The sequence below is a fragment of the Ursus arctos genome, unplaced genomic scaffold, assembly GCF_023065955.2.
Source record: "Ursus arctos isolate Adak ecotype North America unplaced genomic scaffold, UrsArc2.0 scaffold_2, whole genome shotgun sequence".
Classification (NCBI taxonomy): Eukaryota; Metazoa; Chordata; class Mammalia; order Carnivora; family Ursidae; genus Ursus; species Ursus arctos.
Genome location: NW_026622874.1, coordinates 41686610 through 41709481, shown reverse-complemented (window position 1 = coordinate 41709481; position 22872 = coordinate 41686610). Strand labels below are relative to the sequence as shown.

Sequence of the window (22872 nt, the reverse complement as noted above, 5' to 3'; positions counted from 1 at the left end):
CGGCCCTACACGAGCGCGCCTTTAAAGGGACCGCAGCCTGTAGGGCGGGGCGGGGGCGGGGAGACCGGCGCGCGTCAGGAAGGGCGCTCCGGGGAACCACCGGCAGGCCGAGCGGCGGCGCAGGGGTGGGGGGAGGGGGCCGGAGCAAGAGCGGATTTCGGGGGCGTCTGCGGGAAGCCGAGCAGAAGACTGGGACAGCTTAAGAGGCGTTGCTGTCGGGACGGTCTGCCTTCAGCCCTGCCTCCTCGACTCTCCCCTCACTTCCCCCTACACCAGGTCCCCACCTCCCCAGCACACCCGCACCCCAACACCCCAGCACGCCCAGGTGAGGGAGCCGGCGGCGGGGAAGGGCTTCGGAACTATCTGGGGATGGGCGTATGCAGTAGTCCCCGGGCCGGGGGGCCGCGCGCCACCGTCCCGCTTCTCCTGCCCACGGGAGTGGGCGCCGTGGCTTCCCCTCGCCGCATCCCCCTGGCCGGCCGGCCGCGCGGGGGTCGGGCAGGCCCCGGCGGCGCGCCAGCTCCCGCAGCAGCGCGGAGTCCCGTGACGCCGAGGGACGCGCGGCGGGGGACGCTTCCCAGGCTGACCGCGGGAAGCCGCCTCCGCGGCGAGCGAGGCTGGCCGCCTGCGACTTTCGCTCTTGCTGGATTTCCCCTCTCGGCAGCCCTGCCTGGTAGGACATTCCTTTCCCGGAAGACTGGGGTTATAGGATCCTGGGCCCTGGATGGTGAGACCGCTCCCTCGCGCCACGGCTGGGGAGAGCTTATCTTCCGAGGCCAAACCGTCCTCTCCCCGCGGCTGCTCCAGGAACTACTGTGGAAACGCCGGCCCCGAAAGCCATGCTCTGTAAGAGGGATGGACAGCGCACTTGGGGGACCCAAAGACGGATTCCTTTCTGCTAGTGACAGAGCCGGCTTCATAACCTCCTCTGCCCCTCCCATTTATGCTCTGATTTCACCGTTTTGAAAGTCTTCATAATTTTTGAACAAAGGGCCCGGCATTTTCTGTTTACACTAGGTCCCACGGATGACGTAGCCTGTCCTGATCACCTCTTGTGGGCGGGAAACGGGACTGCTGGGTCTTTGAGCAGGCCAGCTGCATGACCCAGGCCCTCTCCAGCCTCTACAGGTCTTTTTTGCCTGTAAATTAGTCTGGGAGTGGGAAGACAGGTAAATGCTTTTGCGATCCACCGCTCTGACGCAGTGATCACTGACTGTCCTCTTAAAACTTGGGGTTCAGTTTGGTTGATTTAACAGAGGTCATCAGCAACCAACTTTGGAAATAATCTAAATTCCTCTAGACCTGAGACTCACCCTCTTCCTCCCAGGCCAGAGATGGGACTCCCCCTAGTGTCTGGTAGGGGAATCTTCACTTTTGCTTTTTCTTTCCCGTGGAGGTAATTTTTAGGTAATTCCTAAAACTTCAAGAGTCCAGTGGCCAGGGAATTCCCAGCCCGCTTTGGTCCGTGGCTTCTCCTTCATGGTGGTGGCAGTCAGAGAGTCCTCCGCATTTGCAGTGGAGGAGATGTGCCGGGTCCCTGGGTCGCACCAGAGGCTGGAACGTCACACCTCACTCAGGAGGTGGTTTCTGGGCTCAAGGGAAAATAGCCAACCCCACAGTCTTACAGAGCAGAAGGCGTTGAGATGAGGGAGGGTGCACGATGAGCCATCCCTTTTACTCCCCTCCCCCACCTTTCCGCTCCCCGGTGTGAACCTTGCTTTCTCTCCCATCAGTGGTTTCAAACTTTGGCGTGTAATCACTGGGAGGGCTTGTTAAATCACAGATTAGCTCCACCCCCACAGTTTCTGAGTCAGTAGGAGTTCAGGGCTGAGGTTTGAGATGTTGCATTTTTAACAGATTCCCAGGTGGTGTTGCTGCTGCTGGCCCAAGGACTCCACTACTCTAGATCTCAGGTGGTGATAAGGTGGACTTCTCTGTTCTTTTCCCTACAGGGCAGCTGAGCGTCAGTGGACACACTGAGAAAAACTCACTGGGTGGGGGGGCTATCCCTGAATGCTATCTGCTGAATGTTCACACAGGAAAGTACAATTTGCCTTTTTGGTCTCTTATTCCCACCTCGTCCACTTTTTCTGCAAACAGTTTTCTCGGGGTTGTTGCAGAAACCTGCTTTGCATATAAAGATCTGTTTGTATCCACCCTTTTTTACCCATCCGTCACCACAGGCTTGAGACTCGTTGGAGGAGATCACCTCTCCCAGGAGGCAGGGAGCTGGATGAGGTCCAGGGCGTGGACCCAGCTTGAGCTCTGGGTGACAGCTTGGCGTGGCAAGAAGAAAGGACCTGACGATGCACACATCACTGAAAGGTCAGTTCTGAAATGCCATTTGTGAAATAATTGCCAACAATCGCCATCTCTGCCCTCCATCCCCCTTTCTGCCCCCCCCCCCCAGGCATGAGTTGGGGCAGCCCAGCCCAGATCCCCTGGATGGAAGGTCTCATGGGATGAGTGTCTCCTTTAGCCCTGGGAAGCTGAGGACTGTCTGGAATAACCGGACATAAACCCCTTCCCAGCTGCCTAAGCTGCACAGAAAAATTGGTTTTCCCTTCCCGCTACAGCTCTGACTTGGAGGAACGCGGGTGGCTGCTCTCAGCCCTGAATGGCAAAGGGGATTGTGCAGGGCCAGAGCCCTACACTGGGCTTGTGGGATGGGAACAGAGATGAAGAAGGAGATAACATAACCTCATGTAACCAACCCAAAACGTTTATCAAGTTTATCTTAAGGTTCATCTGCCTGAGCCAAGAAATTGTGGTTGGGAGAGGTAGTTGCCACCCCTGACCCCCGACAGGAGGCTCCCTGCCTGGGACTTGCCTTCTGTGATAGCATCTTTCCCAGCGCAGTGCCCTTCTTCCCTGAAGGAGCGGCCCCTCCCACAGCACACACACACTCGCAACTCAGTCCTCCTTCCCCAGGGAGGACATAGTAAATAAACTCTAGGCTCATTGGAGGGTCAGGACGGTGCCTGGCACAGTGTAGTGTGCGCTGTTTGAGGCTCAGGATTGTTGGGGTTGGTCTCTGGTCAGGCGGGCCACCAGGGTAAGACCGCAGTGTCCGCGGGGACACCTCCACTGGGAATTTTTCCCATGTTCGCAGATCCTCTTGGCTCAGAGCCGTTGACTTTTTTCTGTTTGTGACTCACTCCCAGAAGAGTAGGTGTGCTGTTTTTATTTTTGACCAAGGCGGAGAATTATGAAAGTCGTTTGAGTGTGTGGTCAGTGTGTGAGGTCACTTCAGAGGTGGTCCGGGAGCGTGTTGGTTCCTCCATGGGGCGAGCTGTGTCAGGGCTGTCCCCCCCAACCCCTGCTGAGCTTCCCAGTAGGAAGGAAAGGGGAAGGACAGAATGCATCCTGACTTTCTGAAGGGGAAGTTTTTGGTTTTGTTTGGCTTTGAGGCATCTGAAGTCGCTGAAATCCCCAAAGCATTTAGGGGAGCTCCCAGTGATTCTGAGAGAACAGCTGTTTGCACAGGCTCACTGCACCGGTCAGGACAGGTTAGGTTATGCTTCGGTAGTAAGCAGCCTGCAAGTCTCGCGGCCTTTAAACCAGAAACTTCTTTCTCACTGCTATGACAAGCCCTCTGCCGGCTGGCAGGGAGGCTCTTCTTCAGAGCCGCTCGGGGCCCCACCACATGAATATTGCCGGCCACTGGCCACCGTGCCAGAGCGACGCCAAGAGAGCCCTGAGGCTCCCATGTGTATAGCCCGCCCTCCACAAGGGGAGCAAGAAGTGCAAGCCATCGTGTGCTCAGAATGGGGAAAGAGCTGGAAATATTTGGCAAACAGCACTACTGACCAGCGCAGCCTTCAGGGGCCCAGAGCAGTTATTCATTTAACAAGTAGCTGAGACCCGCTCTGTAGCGGGCGCTGTTGTCGGCACTAACGGTCCAAGAGCGGAATGGACATGTTCCTGAAGCTTCCATCGTAGGGGGAGAGCCAGATAACAACCAAGCACACGTAAGTGTGATAGAATGTCAGGTCCTGAGTACTGTATGGTGAAAAGTAAAGCACATTAAGAGGATAGAAAATGGCAGGGGCAACTCTTAGGTCAGGTGGCCAGGAAAGGCCTCTCCGAGGAGCAGACGTTTAAACACAGACCCGAGTGGAGTAAGCCCTGTGTCTGTCTGAGCAAGGGCAGTCCCGGCTGAGGCAACAAGAGCCCCGAACTTTCCCACACCTTCGGAACGGGAGTTTGTTCCACATGCATACCCCCAGACTCCACCTCCAGAGATCCAGGGACTCTGGGTACTGGCCTGTGTTTTATAGGAGCTGATTAAGGTGCCTCACAGACCCCACTCTGAAAATGCGAGCAAGGCAGTGGGTAGCTGGGATCGTGTGACCCCTGCATAGACATTTGAGGGGAAATGCTGTCAGCCTTGCTGAGTGCAGGGCTACAGCTCTGCTCGAGACTTCCTTCCCTTGATGGGCAGCTCATTGGACACAGAGCTCAGCCCCCCCCACCCCCCATGGAAGTGGAGAATGATGGGGGTCCGAGTAATGGGGGTCAGTCACACCTTCTATTGCTAGGCTGTGAGCCAGGACCATAATTACATGTTGTTGGAGAATTAAAATATTTGTAAAAGTCTCTTGTCAAATGCTATGTGTTATACATATTTACTCAAGAAATATGCATCCAGCGCTCACCATGGGTCTGGCACTTTAGGCTTGAATGACTTGATCTTCACAGCAACTGTCTGAAACGGCTGACATTCCTATTTTACAGATGAGAAAATCAAGGCTCAGAGAAGTCATGTGACTGGCCCCAAAAGGTGTCATAGTCTAGACTCAAATGCACGATTTTGCCTTTGCACTACCCAGCTGGTATGGTAAAAAGGGCAGTGGTTAAACGTCTCTGATCTCACTTTGTAGGTACAGTTTGAAGAATCAGCAAAATACTTCCCCATTTTTCTTTCCCTGTTGAAATCCTGTTCAATGTTCAAGGTCTAATCCAAATGCCATAGAGCCCTCCCAGAGTTGCCCAGACCTGATCCCTCACTTTTTCTTCTGGGACCCTACAAGTCGCTTGCATCTCCAACACCCACATCACCCTGATGTGAGTCACGATTACATTTGTACATTTTGCCTTCCCCACCTGGGTCTTGCTGGCCTTTCTGATCACACGGTACAGGGAAAGTAAGAGGTGCTCATCAAATGCTGAATGGAATGAATTCAGCTGTCAGATCCCAACCAGTACGTAATTCAGAACTCATCTCTAAACACGCTTTAGGCCATGGGCCCTGCACCAGGGAGGGAAGATGAGGAATTGCCTGGCCCAGCGAGAACAGAAGGCACCCAGCAACCTGCTGGGGCTGGGGGCAGTGGCAGTGGAGTTGGGAACTGTTTAAGACTCCTGTGCATCCTTCCAAGTTGATGGTCACTGGGGTGCATTTCTTGGCTCCTTGGCCAGGGGTGAGGGCTGGTGGGTCACCATCCCTTCAGGAGGATGGGTTTCCTCTGTGTCACCGAGCTCCAGTGCTCGGGAACATCTAGGTCCTTGACAGTATTCAGGACAAGAGGACAAACCCGGGTACGAGTGCAGCAGCGATGTCAGGTGTCACTCCTGGAAAGGTGTCACCATGCAGGGTGCGGGTGGGTGGGGCCTGTCTTCCAGGCTTCAGTGGCGCCTCCCCCGTCTCTCTCAATTAGGGAATTTTTCCATCCCAAGTCACTCTGCCGGGCTCACGGTAAGACTGGTTTGTGTGTATGTTTCTTCTTTCCGTGTGGAAAAACTCAGCTATTCCAGGCAGATTTGTCAGCACTTTCCCCCTCAGCCAGCGGGAGGCTCCAAGCCACAGCGACTTACATTCCAGGACTAAGCCCTCTCTGGGCCCATCGCTGTGGCAGGAAGCCAGGGACTGGGGCTGGGACAGACCACAGGAGCACAGCGGCCTGGCTTCCAGGCTATCCCTGCTCTCACCCCAGCTGCCCCACGCGTGCACACACACACACACACACACCCCCGTCTCTTCCGGATCTCTCTCTTGCTCCCCTCATTTCTTCCCCCTTTCGCCCCTCATTCTCCTTCTCCCTTTCTCTGTCCATCTCTTTATCACTCCATTCCTCTCCGTCCTCCCTCCCACCCTCTCTCCTGTCCTCATTCCCATCTCTTGTCCTCACTCCCCCACCCCGGCGCACACACACACACACACACCCTGTCTCCCTGCAGAGGGTGCAGGGAAAGGACCCAACTGCTTGAAGTGACTGCTGAAACTCGGAGCTCCCCAGGGAAGTAATCTGCGGCTACTTCAGGCCGTTCTTGCCTGTTCCTCACCACCCGCCACCAGCGTCCCTTGGCTACGGAGTCTCTGCAAGATGAAGGGAGAAGCTCCTGGAATCCCACCCTTGACAAAGTCCCTGAAGCGGCTTGGAAGGGAACCCCAAAGGGCTGGTTGTGGCGATCCTTTGAGGCCGTTCTGCCGAAGTGAGACAGCCCTATTGGAGCAAACGGCGGGTGCGGCGGGAGCGTGGTGGGGCCCTTGTGGGGCTCTATCGTGTCCCCTATCCTGGCTCCCCTGGCCTCAGCTGTCAGGTTGGGGTCGGGGGTGCATTTAGTCAGGTGTCTACCACCTCCTGCCCTTTGGCCTACGCTGGGCCATCCCCATCCACATGCAGGATATGGGCGGCCGCAGGACTCTCAAGCGGGGAGTGTGGAGAGTCACCGGGAAGCTCGTCACAAGGCAGGTCCCCGGGCCACACCCTCGCCGACTGGAATCCAGTGGGTGGTGGCCCAGAAACTGTGTTTTGAACCCCGCAGCACTAGGACACAGAGGGAGGCACCAGGCCCTCCAAGCGGGCTGCCCTTCCCGCGTGGGGAGCTGGGACGCGCCCCCACATCCTCCTAGCGAGGCCCATTTTTAACCTGGCCCAGCCTGTTGTAAGAGGTGCTCGCCATGACTCTGACTGCCGTGTGGTTTCTTCCCAGACGTTTGCGACTGAACTGAGCCACTGCCTGGCCCACTGAGACAAGACAAACTGCTTCTTGAGCCTCCCCGCACAGGGGCTTCCGGCCTAGCGAGGTGGTGGGGGGGGGGGGTGCAGAGAACTCACATTGTGTTTCAGGCCCTTTGTGGAAATACCTGCTCTATTCCTCCCTGCAACGTTGAAAGATAGCATCACCATTTCTCAGACGAGGAGACCGAGGCACAGTGTTGCAATACACCCTCCACACAGGCACCCGAGAGTCATCTTTAAAACCCCAGTTGGACTTGACGTGAAACCTGGTCTATGGCTCCCGGAGGTAAAGCTCAAGTTCTTTATCGTGGCCTATGAGGACCTTCTGGGTCTGGCTTCTCCCTTTCCTCAACACCAACTCCCCCTGGAGCTGACGCTCCACACACATACAGCTCCTTCCATGCACGGTGTGTGCTGTTCCCACTGCCAGGGACGCCTGCCATGCCTTCTTCACTAGGTAACTCCACTCGCCTGCCAAGGCCGCACTCCAGAGCCTGCGGTGCCCCAAGTCCTTCCCTGACGCCCTCCCAGCCTGACCTCAGCATGGCCCCCCCGAGACGGTGCTGTCCCTTGAGCTGTGCATTCCTAGCCCGGCACTCTCGTCATGACACGGAAATGCCTCCCCGTCACGGTGAGCTCCTTCGGGGCAGACAAGCCATGACGGTCACCTGTGTGGCTCCGGCACCGGCAACAGCCCGGTAAGGGCCTGGGACACGGCAGGGGTTCAGGGCACGTTTGAGGAGCCGAGTGGACTCTTCATTTTAAGTGTGAAGTTAGGAATCATGACAGAGAACAGAAAGGGAACTTTAAGAGGTCCTCAGACACTTGAGGATCTTACAAGGTTCTTCTGACCACGGGCCTTGGTCCCTTCCTCACTCCCCGCTGACAGAGAATCAGAGCCTCTGCAGAAGCTTAAATGGGGGCAAGCATCCACGGCAGGGGCTCGGCCCCGCACGGGAACAAACCGAAGCCTCTGAGTATGTCTCTGCTGGGCTTCTCTCGTGAGAACATAGAGCCTGCATCATATCATCCCCCAAAAATCTGCACTTGGCTCTCAGGGATCCCCAGGCTCTTCTGCTGAGCTCCACCAAGCATGTGGGATCCAGAGGTAGCCACAGCTGCCAGGGAAAATCCATTCCGGGACTTCCCTGCAGGGCCTCTGATGAGCCAGAAGTGTCAGCCGAGCTTCACGCAGGCAGAGCAGACCCGAGGTGGCCCAGGGCCCAGGGGCAGCAAGGCAGCCGCTGGCTCCGGGGGCCCCGGAATGTGAACCCATTGAGCTTAAATGACCCCATGGACACACACCCCCCCCAAATGGCATACATGACGCCACTTAGGCTCAATGCCAACCACCATCCCCCCTCCCCAGAGGCCTCCCCTGGGTCTTTAGCGGATGCTGGTCTTTTCCATAGAGAAGCAGCATGGAGGGGGTCAGAGTCAAGGACCTGGGCTTCCTCACTTCCGCCCTGCTGGGTCATGAGGCCGTGGAGCCTCTGAGAGCATGGAGGCTTCATGAAGGTGGGCAGGAAAGATTTCTGGGGTCATCTAGAGTCAAGCATAACGTTGTTTTCATTCTTCAGTGCACAAATGGGGCTTCCCATGCATCTCCCTCCCCCGAGAGGGCTACTCTACTCTCTACTCTCCCACAGCCTGGGCTAGGGGGGCAGTGCAGCCTGCTTAAGGGAAGGCTGGATGTGGTGCGGGGGAATGACTAAGTTTGCACAAATCTGACTGTCCAGGCACCATTCCAGCTTCTAGGCAAAATGAGGGAACACTCAAAATGGCTCATAGGAGTGCCCGAGCTCAGTATTTAGGACACAGCCTAGGTTTTGAACTGGGGCGGGGGGAGTGGGGGGTAAGCACTTAGATGGTAGTCTTGAAGGGGAAGAAGAGAGAGTTCTCCTTTCTCCCCCAGTCCCAGGCCCCCTAGACAGCTCCCCCAAATGGCTGGGGGGCAGGAGAAGGAATGGGAAGGTAAGCCCTCCCAGCAGGATGCCATCTTCCTCGGGCTCTTCCCTGAAACTAGGGTCCATTTAGGGGAAAGGCAGGGATCAGGAAGTGACCGGTCCCACCTCCATTTCCCAACCCTGTCCTCACAGATCTCCACCCAGCGCCTGCTGGGAGGCCAAGAGCACTCTGCCAAGAGCCTTCCCCTGCCTCACAGACACTGCCCAGCGAGAGCCACTCAGACATAGCAAAGAAGTCCACGTTTATTCCACTTCTCGGAGGTGCGGCCTCTTATCTGCACTTACAGGCCTGTGCTCACTGTTGACCGCAGCTGACTGCACCTCCCCGGCCCTGGCAGCGCCTCAGGGAGAGAGACGAAGGTGGGGGTGCCTGAGGCCCTAGCACCGGACCCGGACCACCCATTCTCTCAACTCTGCCAGGCTCTGCCAGACCAAGAGTAGAGGGAAAATCAGGCTCTGTGATGCCCGGGGCCGACAGCGGGGACCCTCAGAAATCACAGGACAGGGGAGGACTCTATGTTCAACGTGGAACCCCTTAAGAGGAAGGAAGACTGAAATGAGGTCGTTTGACCCAGCATCCTAGGGAAACCCCCGGAGGCCTCCTCTTCTGTTCCCTGAGAAGTGAAGCCCTGTAACCCAGAGGAGGTAGGTGGGCCGGCCGACTGGAGCCTCTTCTCCCTACGGCCTGGCAGCTTCGGCTCTACAGGCCGGGGCGACAGAGGAGATGGACCTGAGCCTGCATGAGATGCCAAGGTCAGCCCAGGCAGTGGGTCCTGACAGAGATGGCCTGGTGCCCCAGGTCCTGCCATGCTGCTTCCGGTAGAGAGGCAACGGAGGGTAATGCTGGTGACGTCTCCCAGCTGTTGGCCAGGAGGGAGGTAGGCTGATGAGGGGGACCAGACATCATCCTGTGTTAGGTCCCACACTGCAGGCAGGCAAGCAGTGTTGGAATGGTTCTAATGCTTCAGGATGCCGGGCACCCCACGGAGCTCAGAGATCAGGAGTCGGGAGCCGATGGGAGCCTATTTAACCTGTAAGGAGAGGGGGAGGTGAGCTTCTCCCACCGGAGTGGAGAAGCCTGCGGGCCATACCCAGGACCCAAAGCCAGTCAAGCCTTCAGCTACCCCCTGTCGAGTCTTTGACCCCCGACAAGAACTCTCTGGTTCTCATCCCTGACTACACAGTAGAATCACCTGGGGTTGGGGTGGGGGGCGGTTTACAAAATCCCCCACCCCCGTCGGCACCCAGAGTCTCTGGAGGCAAGACCTGAGAGAGCTACACTCTTAAAAGCCCCCCTGGTGAATCCAGTGCAGCCAGAAGGCCAGGAGGAGGGGAGAGGAATTCAGACCATTCTGCATGCTCTTCGACTACAGCTCTGAATAAGGAAGTAAAAATTCACTAAAATAAAGTTTTGAGCTATCTGTAAATAGACTCCATATCACGGCAAGAAAAATTTATGTTGGCACTAAAATTAGAACTTCCTGTCCATGAGGGTTGTTTTGGAAAGAATCTTCTCCTTGCGGGTCTTTAAGCGGCTGGATTCTCCCCTTGCTGGAATGGGATGCGGTGGGGATGTGTCCTCAGCCGGAGGGTACTCTGCAACTCTGGGGACAACCACAGGCTCTGCTCCTGGCTCCCCAGCTCGTGGCCCCAATTCCAGGGTCCCAGACTGGCCTGGCCTCTGAGGAACATTTAGCATTTAGTGAGCCCCTCCCTCTGTTGCCCCTCCCATCCCCAGCACGTGGCAGATCTCATCCTAGTTCACCCCTAGTTACCACCAGGAGCTTGGGATCATTAGTCCTACTTCACAGGGGAGGGAACTGAGGCCCAGAGCTGAGCAAAACCTCCCGGGGTCACGTAGTCTGGAGCCAAACCCCCGGAGTCTCTGCAGATCATTTCCACCGTGCCACTGGTCCTCCCGTGGGGAGGTGACAAAGGACGGTGGGGAGGCTGTGGAGGTGGGCACACGTGTGCATGCACGACCAAGTGTGTATGTGCGTAAACAGGCCATGGACCTTCAGGGCAAGGCCCACCCCCGATGCTGAGATTATGTCCCTCCTTCTCTTTGGTGTTAAAAATGTGCTTTATAAGGGCACCTGGGTGGCGTAGTTGTTAAGCGTCTGCCTTCGGCTCAGGGCATGATCCCAGCGTTCTGGGATCGAGCTCCGCATCAGGCTCCTCTGCTAGGAAGCCTGCTTCTTCCCCTCCCACTCCCCCTGCTTGTGTTCCCTCTCTCGCTGGCTGTCTCTCTCTGTCAAATAAATAAATAAAATCTTTTAAAAAAATGTGCTTTATATAAGCATGACTATTAGATGGCAGGATTTTTCCACCTTTAAATTGCTTACTTGGTTATATGAGAAGTCGCTCTCTTTTTCCCCAGCTTTCTTTTGGAATTTTACTGCTGCAAAAAATCCAAAAGTCTGAGCCCTGAGGTGCACTCCCTGCGTCCTCTCCAGCACCCCTCCTTCCCCTGAGGAGGGGGGGTCCAACAGGGGCGCAATCCAGAGTCCATGAGGCTGCAGCCCAGCGGCCCTGGGGGCCTGTGCGTGAGGCCGGAGCCCAACAAGGCCAGTTAGCCCAAGCACTGTGCCGCAGTTTGCTGGCACATGACACGGAGACCCAGAGCAGCACTCTGCGGATGGCGGTGAAGGCGGCAGGAGTCGGTCCAGGGGAGGCACGGGGCAGCGGGCACTTTCACAGGGAGCAGGACGCGGCTGCAGTGCCGTGTGCCTGCAAGTCCCCCTCTCCGACCACACTGAGGCTTGCGTCCTCAAGACTGTAGTGAAAGCCTAACCCTCACAAGGATGGCGACTCGCCTGCGGACAAGGCCAAAGCTCCGACGGGACGGGAACATGGACACCTGTCATCAGCCCTCCCCATGCACAGTGGGAGCGCCTTACCCTTCAATGATGCGGTTGTTGTCCTGAAGGTCGAAGGCCAGCAGCTTCATCTCATCGCAGAGTTCCCTCATGCTGTCCGAGGCAGAGGCAAGAGAGGTGTCTGCACTGAGCCCCGAGTTGCCCTGCCAGCCCCCTTCCCCAGGAAGCCCACCACCCAGACTCTCTTTATTCCTGCCTCTGGGGCCTGAGGCAGAACCCCTCAGGCTCTAAACTCTGCACCGTACCCCCTCTCCCACCACTGCCTTACACACACACATGCGCGCCCCTCTTTCTAGCACTTACTGGAAAACCAGGTCCGTCAGTGCAGGGCTGGGATAGGGGGCTGCCGGGGGTGGTGAGACCTGAGCCTCCTTTGCTCTGTCCTGAAGGAGCTGGTGAGATAACCGGTCAAGGATCTGAAGGGAAGCCACACTCTAGTCAGGCGGGATGGGCCACGGGTGTGCTTTTTTTTTTTTTTTTTGCAAGGGAGGTGTGAGTAAGGATAACAAGATGGCCCCTAATCTGCACCCCAGGGGCACCCAGAATGCCCAAGCCTTTCCTGCAGGTCCCTCCTCCCCATGCTGGGAGCGCAGCCGATACACCCGCCCTCACTTGTCGGTGCTTGGATTTCATGGTCCAGATGGCCAAGTTCTCCTCTGGATCTAAGCCACACCTCGATGGCCCAGCACGAGCCGGGAGCTACCAGGAAGGAGCAGGGCTGCCCAGCTGGCCTCTGAAGGAACGGGGCTGCTGTGGGCACTGCAGGCTGGGGACCAGAACATTCTCAGAGCTGTCTGTGTGTTGGTCTCTTTCCAGAGAGCAGACCAAAAGACCAAGGAGGGTTCCCATTGCCTCTTAGGAATAGCCTGGAACCTCTCTGGCTACACGAGGCATGAAGATGTCCTAGCATTCTGGAAGCTCTGTCCTTGCAGTGACCTTCAGTCTGACATCACCAGGAAGTGCACATTTGTGTGTGGGCACGTTTGTGTGCCAGAGACCTCCTAGCCACAGGGTGCTTGGACGCAGCCAAGGGCAGCCCTGCCCAGAGTCAGGGGAATGGCCCCAGGTCCCCAGGGTGCCTGACTGAGCCGGCTCCTGCAGCGGCGCCCGGGCCCCTGACTGGCTCGCACCTTGCTGAGGCTCTCCTGGACTCCCTGGGCTTCCGTGTTGTGGGCAGCCACGGAACAGCCGACCATGCGCAGACGGTTCCTGGTCTCGTGCACCTCCCTGGAGAGAGCAGATAAAAAATCCGGGCTGGGTTTGCTTGCTCTTTCCGGGCGCCCATTCAGCTGTCCTTCGGATCACCTCACAGACATGGGGGAGAGTGGGAGCTGAGTGGTCCCAGGCATGTGTTCCCTCACTGCCTCTGTCCCCCGGGTTTGCCCTCAACTCTCCTCTGTCCACTGGGGGAATGCCGATGACACTTGTGACTGACGCTGCCAAGGGTCCCATCAGAACCCCAGGGGGAGCAAAACCACATGTGGCTGGGGCCTGGCACCCGTGCCAGTGAGGACGAGCTCAGGGCCAGGCTAGGCTCCAGAGAGGCCGAGGACAGCGCAGCCCAGGGCACTTTGTATGGGAGCTGCCCCATTGCCAGAGCAAATCCAAGTTAGGACTCTTCGAGGAATTCTCTTTTTCTCTAAGTGGAGGGAGGAAGCAGGAACATTCGCCCCATTGCACAAAAAGGAAACCAATCCGAGGACAGACAAGCGGGTGGCAGATTCTCACCCCTACCTACACATTAGAATTGCCCGGAGGTGCTTTCAAAATGCTGATAAGCAAGCCTGACTTCAGACCAATCAAATCAGAATTTGGGGTGGGCTAGGGGTGGAGAAGCTGTATTCTAATGGGAGGGTGGGCGAGTGCCTGGGTCTCATATGGGCCTGGGAACCTGCCCTCTCTTCTCAGGAGGGGCCAGTATTCCCACAGGCAGAGGAAGGAGGGAGGGGCTCATGTGAGAAGGAAAAACCCAAAACTCCTCTAGCGGACAGCATGAGAGGGTTCTATTTAAGGGGCCTGTGCCTGCCCCTGTATCCCTGACCATCGGAAGTCTATAAGCCTGCCTGGCCTCATCCCAAAGGGATCTTGTGTTCTCCCCAGAGAAGGGGTTTCCCAGCACACCCACCCTGGAACATGGAAAGAACCCAGGTTTTCAAGGCAGTCATACCCAATACTAGTCGTGGGTCTGCTACTTACTAGCTGTGTAGTACTGAAAATAAGACCTGTGCTCTGAGCCTCAGTTTCCTCATCTGTGAAAGGGGGTGATAGATGCATGGGGTGCATATTGTGGGACTAAATAAGCTAATGTACAGAAATCACCCAGATGTACAAAACCACATTTTTTTTTTTTTTGCCTGTGTTCCTTTACGACCACCTCCCCTCAATCAGGGCTCTGCAAATCCCAGGGTTCTCTGAAGCCCGAAGGGGCCAAGCCAGGAAGGGCCCCGGGGTCCGTGAGCCCAGAGGGGAGGGCCAGACTGCTACCTCATCCACATGCCGTGCGTGACCAGGGATGTCTGGTACTTCTGCACACACTTCTCCTGGAATACCTTCAGAAGCCTCTTGGCTAGACGACTAAAATTCACCCTGAAAAGACAGGGACACCGAGGCACAGAGATAAGCAGCCAGACTCACCTGCGCCCATGCCTGGCATCCCTGGGTCTCCACCAAGGAGACCTCCTCCGAGGGCTGGCATCCGCAGCAGGGCTACGTCTCCAAAGAAGGAGGAACTGAGGTTCACATGCGTGAACTGGAAGATCAGAGCGGCAAGCACACAGAACACAGGGACAGAGAGATGTGGGAGAAGGACCAGGGCATCTCAGGGAACAGACACACTCAAGCTCAGTCCTCACAGGGAAGGCGAGATGCTTCCGGAGCTTGAGAGAGGGAGAGAGTGTGTAAGGGTCAGGGGCGGGCATGGAACTGGTGGGGAAGTGAGTCTCCAAATAACCATTTAAATCAGGGAGGGCCTCCAGGAAGATGAGTGTCTACAGAACATAGGAGCAGAGAGGAGCACAGGGAAGGTCAGAACAGGAAGCAGGAAGCAGTGAGCGGTAAATCAGGGAGGACAGTTAGGGAAAGAAATACTACACACGATCTTGTTCGTGCTGGAAATAAATCCAACGACATCAAGTCCGCTTTGGAGAAAGCTCCGTCTGAGTCAGCTACCCAGTCTCCCTCCCCTGGCCCCAGATAACCTGCCCCAGACACAGTCACCCGCTTTGCTTCTGCTCAGCTACAGCCTGGGAGCAAGACCTTCATCGTGTCTTGTCAGGCCCCTCCTGGGGACCCCCGGCCTCCCGCTCACCCACCTGCCAGGGGACAGGCTACTCACTTATCCAGCTTGTGAATCTGCTCCTCGTTGTAGCCAAGCCCTAAAGGCAACAGGGAGGAATGATGTCACCTGTCCAATCAGTCAGCAAAACAGAATGCCACAAGTACTCGGGGACAGCTACAAAGCTGAAGACAGCTCAGCCTGGCCTGGGGGAGCTCGCAGCCCCATGGAGCCAGGAAGGACAGGGGAGTCAAACGGGAAGCACTTTGCCAAGTAGGGGCCACAGAAGCTGCAGAAAAAATTGCTGCAGGGCTCCTGGGGCCAGGGCTGGAGAGATGAGTACTTGGGGACCATCTCAGGTGGGAAGTGGTGGATGAGTGGGCCTTGGAGGATGTGCGGTCAGCCCCAGCTCATTATCCAACATCCCTCCCAGAGGGACTGAAGCCGGCCGCCTGCGGGCCCCATTCCGGACCATGCAAGCTGCCGGCAGAGCTAGCTGGGGGCTCTGCAGCCATGAGCTGGATAAATCAGGCCACCACCCTGTATCTCTCGTTCACCCTCCATCTCCCCTTCACGGACCAGCCACTTTCTCCAGAAGCGCTGGTTCTCTGCCTTGGCCCGCTGGTGCGGACGCTCACCGCACTGGGGAGATGCTGCCCCCTGCTGGGCTCCGAGGGAATGGTCCTTCCAGCTGGAGGCTTCCCTTGCTGCCTCCCACCAAGTTCCCTGACCCCAGAAGCCCCTCCCTGGGCATTTCGGCCTGGGCCCTGCTCTCGGCCAGCTGAGCGCTCGTGAAGTCCCCGCTGCGAGTCCCAGCCGGGCCTCCCAGTCGCAGGAGGCTGCAGACACGTGACTCGCCGCACAAAGTCGGCTGCCCCATCCACCCTATGTGACACCCAGGACTGGTGTGAGGGGCGAGAGAAAACCAGCAAGCATGTTTCGGAGTGGCGTCTTTCAACATTCCAAGGGGTAGCTGTCAAGGGTTTTTCGGCCTTTTATGTTTAATTTGCATGAAGGACTCTTGCAGACCAAAAGGAGCAAAAGTCTTGGAGGCCGTAAAGCGGATTGGTTAAAAGCCTCCGGACCAGGCCTGCTTGGGTTACTTAACTTCCCAGGGTCTCAGTTTCCTTATCTATAAACAGGGGGGTAACGGTGCCTGGAGTCTTTACAGGCGTTAAATAGGTGAAGATCGTGCTCAGCCCGGAGGACGGTGTCCGGTGCGTGGGCGGTGCCCAGAAGGCGAGTGAGGCCAGGATGACCAATCCCGGTGATGCAGGCAGAGAAGCCTCTGAGATTCGCTGAAATCACAGCTAAAAGGGCCAGGGGCGTCAGGAATGGGAGAGTCTCAGTTTCTCCGGCTCCTGCGCTGCTCTCCCCACCCCCTCCACGGCCAGACCCCAGAGGCAGGCCTGAGACTCCCCCGCAGAGACGATGGTCTAGATCTGTAGGTCCGAGCCAGCGGCCACCTGCCACCGGCCACACGTGGCTGCTGAGCGCCTGGCCTGTGCCTAGTGCGCCTAAGGAGCTGAATTTTTATTTTAATTTCATGAATTCAATTAACTAAAAATTTAAAACTAGAGCAGTGTAAAATATTGTTTCCCCAATGAATGCAGCTTTATTGCTTTGGTAAGACGACAGTTCTGTCAGCTAAAAAATTAGCTTCCGAAGACAGATGTGCTATGAGTGTCAAATACACACAGGACCGTGAGGACTTAGCACAAAAAAAAAATAAAAGAATGTAAACTATCATCTCTTTAATAATTTTGTTTACATTGATTACATGTGGAAATGACAACTTGGATGTATTGGGTTAAATCAAGCGTCTTATGAAAATTAATCTCACCTGTTGGTTTCTACTTTTTAAATTTTGGCTACTGGAGAACTCAGAGTTGGGTACGTTGCCGGCATCCCATTTCTATGGGACAGTGCTCATTAGATAATCCTAGAGCTGGAGAACTTGGCCCTCAAGCCCAAGGCCTGCAGTCCACACGTCAGCAGAAGCCCAGGGCATGGCTGGTGAGGGAGAGGGCTGGTTCCTGGCATGTGAGCCCCTCAACCCCAAGAGTCAACTGGGGTCTCCCAGGACCCCCCGGCCCAGCCTGTCCCTGGGTTCCAGCCTACCATGCCCATGATGGCGGTCACTGTGGGCAAGCAGTTGCCCGTCCCTGAGCCTGTAAATGAGCTGCCCCTGCCCGGAGGTCCTCTGTGAGGACAAGCAGAGAGTGCAGCCAAGTAGCTGGCCCGGTGACTACAGGATATTTCTTCAGACCCTCCCTTATCAGGAAAACCTGGCTGTTTCAATGAGCCAAAGACACAGCAGATAGGGAAATGTTCCTCAAACTGGAAAGTGCTCTGCAGAGGTGAGGGCTCTCTTCCAAGGGCCACCTCTCCTAGAACAGCCAGGCTCTGGCCATCTGAGCACCCCCGGCATGCTGTCCACACCTCTCACAGGGCAACAGGCACAGGCCCCCAGTCCCTCACTGTCTCCAGGCAGCTTAGAGGCAGGGACACTGCCCTACGCCAGCAGTACACTGGCGGCACACAGTAGGCCTGCAGCAGCCACACAGATGGCTTGCAACAGCCGGATAAGCAGAGGGAAGGAAGGAGGAAGGGAGGGGAGGGAGAGCACGGGGGTGGGGGGGTAGTCTGCTCTCCCCACGGCTCACCTGGCCTCATTCTGGGGGCGGGGGGGTAGTTTGCTCTCCCCACGGCTCACCTGGCCTCATTCTGGATTTCTTGAATTGTTTGTAGATGAGGTTCATCTTGTCCAAACAACACTGAATCTTCTGGATGCTGTGGGCAGAAGACAGGGACCAGGCAAGGGGAGAATCAAACAGCACAGAGTAAAGGGGGAGGGAACGGGATAACATGGCTGCTGGGGGTGGGGGTAGGGCAGAGGAGCTGTCTGCCTGCAGAAGGAGCCTCATTGCCACAGCTTGTCTGAGGTGCCATGGGGCCAGCCAGCCACCTCTGATTCCCAGATTCCCATGTTTATTCTTTCTCTCTGTCTCCACCCCCCCAACCCACACACACACTCCAGGTGTTTAGTCAGAGATTAAGACAGACGAAAAGCCAAGCAGGTTAGGCCACAGGAGAATGGCCTTTGCTACACTAGAAGGCTTGAGAACAGAACCCAGGCACAAGTCTGGGCCCTGCAAGCCTGGCAGAGCCCGCTGGGGATGGGAGTGGAGCAGAACCCTCTCTCCGGGTGGCCTGGGGCAGTAGAAGTAGGGCCCTCTCAGTCTAGCCAATGCCTGGCGCACCGAAGGTGCTTACACAATGAATCAACAGCCCCTGTTTAACACATGGATGAGGGGCGCCTGGTGGCTCAGTTAGTTAAGCGTCTGCCTTTGGCTCAGGTCCTGATCCTGGGGTCCTGGGATCTAGCCCCTCATTGGGCTTGACCGAGCCTGCTTTTCCCCCTACCTGCTTCCCCTGCTTGTGCTCGTTCTCTCTCTGTCTCAAATAAATAAATAAAATCTTAAAAAAATAAAACAAAACATGGATGAATCCATGGTCCTCAGTCCCGCCTGGAGGCAGACGGATGTGGGAGATGACCTCTCAAGGACCTTCACCTCCTGGGGTTTAAGGTCAGTAGAATTCTTCCTTCCTCTTTTCGGGCTGGATACAAACATTTGAGATGTTGAGTGTGTGTGTGTGTGTTGGTGGGGTGGTGCTCTTCTCCACCCTCAGGGCTGTTTAGCTCCTCCTCCCTCCCTCCTCCCAGTGACCCCGTCTCAGCTACTTCTGGAGCTGGACTCTGGGCTGGGGCCAAGTTGGGTCCCAAGGTGCTGTGGGTCCCAGGCACCCATCCTTTGGAGAATTTGGGGTGAATGAGACCTCAGATCCAGTCTTTATCCAAAAGACTCAGGCCAGTTACATTCCAAATTCAGAACTGTCTTTTGATTTTAGAAAGGCGATTCAGCAGATACAGGCTATGTTGTGGAATAGCCTGAGTGGGGTCCGGGGCAGTATCCCTCGTCCAACACACTCGACCTTTAGAGAACTGGAAGAATACCCACTCAAAGTGGGGTAAAGAGACTAAAAGAAGACTCGCGTCAGAAGACGGAGGTCGTAGGTCGGGTTTTGCAGCCAAAACAAACAAACAAAACCCTGTGGTTTTCAGAGCTCTTTGACCTGGGACCTGAGGGCCCGGGTCCCTGTAGCACTGACTGGGGTAGGTACTGAGGAGAATGGGCCACGCTGGTCAGGGCGGGGTCCCACACATCAGGCTGTTGGGGGGGGCAGGTGGGCATTTTTATGTCTGTTGAATGAGGCTTTCGAGGGTGTAAATCTCTGGTCTAGGCCCAGAACATAGGCTTTGGAGGTGGGCAAACCTGACACGAAGCCCTACCACCGTCATTTGTCATGGACCGGATGCAACTCAGGCCACATTAGCCTCCCCGAGTGAGCTTCCTCATCTACGAAAGGGGCATATTAGCAGTAGTGGCCTTCTGGGGATTAAATGAGATGATAGAAGTAAGAGGGCCAATCCAGGGAACGAGCAGAGCAAGGGTTCAGAAAAGGAAGGGAACAAAACTATTCTTTCATTTAGAACCATTGCACCTGCTAGGATTTCTAATTCTCTCTCTGAACTCCCAGAAGCGGGCAGGACCCCAGATGCTTTCCTCCTCTGGCCACTCTCACAGGGGTGGTCTCGCACATTCTTGGATCCCACACCACTACCCCGCGCCCCAGCACCCTCACCAAGATAAGGGAGAAAGCGGATTGATTCCTAAAAGGGCTACTGGACCGTCCGAGCTGTGCGCCCCTGCCCCTGCCCCCACCCCACCGAAGAGGAAAATCCCACAGACCTTCTGTCCGCATGTACCTGATCCCGGTTCTTCAGCAGCTCAGAGCTCAGGTTGCTCAGGCGTGACTGGGTCTCTGTGATCCTGTGGGAGCATCTGGAGAGGGCCTCTGCCAGCTGGAGGACAGAAAAAAAGGCAGACCCCGGAAGGGTCCTCAGCTTGGGGTTCTGACCGCAGCTCCCCGCCCCCCACTGCCCCGCCACCTCACTCACAGCCCGCAGCCTGGACTTCAGCTCGGTCACTTTCTTCACCTCCTCTATCTCAGGCGTCCCAGACACACTGCTGAACCTCCAGGGAAGGACAGAGAAAGGACACGGCTGGGGGATTGGGAGGCAGAGCCCCACGACCACGTGAGGAGTATGACATCTTTGGGACAGCCTTGCTGGCTTCTGGGATATCTGGGGAGTTTTGTGGTTGGATCAGAGGAACCAACCTCAAGAGGTCCCTACTCACCGAAGTCATACCGTTGCTGAGCACAGCAAAGAATAAAGATGGAGGCAGATGGAAACAACACGAAGCTATGAAAATTCATGAGTCCATGCAGCAAGGCAACTGTTAATGAACTCCTTACTAGGAATATTTATAACTAAAGGAAAAGAATGAAATTCCTTTCCAGTAGACTGTATGTCATGATAACCAATAGCTTCCTAATAAAGGATAAGCTCTATATTACAGAATATTAGCCAATAATGTTCTGGGACTTGGACTATTAGCATCGTGTTGCCCCCAGTGAAGTTATTCACTTGGGCATGGCACTAAAATCTGTGATTAATGATTCAGGCATGGACAGGGAAAATGTGACCACACGGTAGAGGAATCAGGCTGTCCGCACCCAGTGGTGGGAGGAAATGAAATGTACTCGGTGTCATCTATGATGTATTTAGCCAAAAAAATGTTCCACTTGACTCCATCCAGGCTTCAGAACTCTCAGTTTATAAGAAATGTTGGGAAAGAAAGAAAAAACCCCACGGGGTACAGAGGAATCCCTGGAGTCCAGAAAGTGGGACAATGGGTATTTTCCCCCAAAAATGCTGGGGTCAGGAGCGAGGAGGGGAGAGGCAGGCTGTCGAGATTAAAACAGACTTAAAGAACATAACAACCAGACACAAAGTGTGGTCTTGGATTGGAACCTGGTTGGGATAAAACCAGCTAGAAAAGAAAAGTCGGGGGCTAGTTAGAGAACTTGGAGTACGGCTGATTTTAGAGGAGTTGAGAACGTCCGGACATGGGGCTGGAGAGCTCATCAGCTGAGAACAGCAGGTTACAAGAGTGCAAGTGCTATGGAATCTCACGCTGGTTCATATATATACGTAAACACCCAGCGGAAGACAACCCGGAAGGACACCTACTGCTACCATGTCACAATCTAGCTCTGGGTGGAAAGGACATGGTATTGTCTAAAATATATTTTATTTATTTATTTGACAGAGAGAGAGACGATGAGAGAGAGCACAAGCAGGAGGAGTGGGAGAGGGAGAAGCAGGCTCCCCGTGGAGCAGGGACCCTGGGACCACGCCCTGAGCCGAAGGCGGCCGCCTAAAGACTGAGCCACCCAGGCGCCCCAGGACATGGTATTTTTATTTTGTTTTTGCTTATCTGTATTTCCCAACTTTCCACAATTAGCATATACTATTTCTATTCCAATAATAATCGGGGAAAGAATCCTGTGGCCTTTGGCTTGGGTATGGTGTTGGCGCAGGGCGAGGGGAGGAAGGGGGGAAGAGGGAGAATTAGGAACGCAGTGGAAGCTCTACGGAGGCAGGAATTCACCCTTATATCCTCAGTACCTCGCAAAGTGCTCGGCACACAGTAGTTCCTCCATATGTGGTTGTTGAATGAATCCGTGAACATATAAATGGATTTCAGTGCGTGCAATGCCTGCTGGCAGAAGCAGCTGAGGCTGACCTAGACCAGCCGGACAGAGAGGCAGGGGAGACGGGTCTGAGCGCTAGTCCTAGCTGCCTGCCCCCTCACCCATCTTGCGGGATCTGAGTTCGGTCACTTCGGCTCTGCAAGACTCAGATCTTTGTGTATGTAACGGAGAGATAAGTCTCTGTATTTGTGGGCCTCGAATAGGACCTCAGAGCTAAGACGCTCGGCTAGAGAGCACAGATACACACGTTCTGGTGCTGGGGGAAGCACGGGAGGGGGGAGGGGGGGCTCCCCGAGCCAGTCCTGGCTGCCTGAACAGCGCCACCACATGGCAGCAGGTGTGAGGAGGACCAGGGAGCTTCAGCAGAGAAGTAAGGACACTCTGCCAAGGGAGCCTGGCTTGGGGAGCCTGAGGCAGGAGTGCACTATGGGAGATATGAGTCACCAGGCTGGGCAATGGCAGCCACTTTATGCCTGGTGCTCATTAAATTACCTCAGATTCCAGGATCAACGGGTCTGAGGGTGTTCAAAAAAGAATGGAATTGCAAAGCATCAGAGGCAGGAGGCCTCAGAGGTCATCCAGTTTTCTCCTTTTGAAAACAAGGAAATAGTGGCTCCGGCTGGGAGAGAGAACAGTGGCCTGAGGTCCCAAGTGAAGAGCTTTGACTGGGCCTCTGACTCTCTGCTCCGTGCTCCTTCTGCTCTCTGTACTCCTCCTTGGCAGGAGGGAGGCTGAAATATGCTTCAAAGCAGGCACTCCTCTGAGCCTGAGCTCTCTAGACATACCACGCCTCTGGGGGGGGGCCTGGGATCCAGAAAGGGAAAAACAGTAGCCAGCAGACCCAGGACTCTACCTTCACTCTAGGATATTTTTCATTTTAACTGTGGCTTCAACAAATCTCACCAGCACCCCTCCCACAATCTCCCCAGTCATGGCTTCTTTTCTGTCTCTGTTCAGGACCTCCCAACTCGAGGTATTCTATTTCCCTCTGGCCTTAAAAGCCTCACCTCTTCCAGAAAGACCTCCACGATTGCCTTTTCTCATCTCTAGTCTTCCTCTTCCCAACCGTCCTATCATCTTTACATGCCTCGGAAGGGCTGTTT

At 55.6% G+C, this 22872-nt stretch overlaps 1 protein-coding gene and 1 long non-coding RNA gene across 5 annotated transcripts in view; one reads left to right on the top strand and one right to left on the bottom strand.

Annotated features, from left to right (window-relative positions):
* The first annotated feature begins 118 nt into the window (after nucleotides 1–118).
* Nucleotides 119–11217, top strand: LOC113242465 (uncharacterized). Its single transcript, XR_006407953.2, has 3 exons — nucleotides 119–325; nucleotides 2184–2325; nucleotides 6181–11217. It is a non-coding gene; the product is annotated as an uncharacterized LOC113242465 (long non-coding RNA).
* The window catches only part of IKBKE (inhibitor of nuclear factor kappa B kinase subunit epsilon), a 23796-nt gene continuing 10081 nt past the window's right edge, over nucleotides 9158–22872 (bottom strand). The window contains exons 14-22 of one of the 4 annotated variants that reach the window (XM_044377713.3): nucleotides 20109–20184; nucleotides 19900–20012; nucleotides 17802–17878; nucleotides 15146–15185; nucleotides 14296–14397; nucleotides 12942–13038; nucleotides 12115–12203; nucleotides 11833–11904; nucleotides 9158–9963 (exon numbers count right to left, since the gene is read on the bottom strand). In XM_044377713.3, coding sequence (XP_044233648.1) covers nucleotides 9930–9963; nucleotides 11833–11904; nucleotides 12115–12203; nucleotides 12942–13038; nucleotides 14296–14397; nucleotides 15146–15185; nucleotides 17802–17878; nucleotides 19900–20012; nucleotides 20109–20184 — 700 coding nt within the window. In that variant the 3' untranslated portion in view covers nucleotides 9158–9929. Of the gene's footprint in view, nucleotides 9964–11832; nucleotides 11905–12114; nucleotides 12228–12941; nucleotides 13039–14295; nucleotides 14398–15145; nucleotides 15186–17751; nucleotides 17879–19899; nucleotides 20013–20108; nucleotides 20185–22872 lie in introns of those variants that run through there. The other 3 variants (XM_044377712.3, XM_026480477.4, XM_057315709.1) reach the window with 3 other exon arrangements.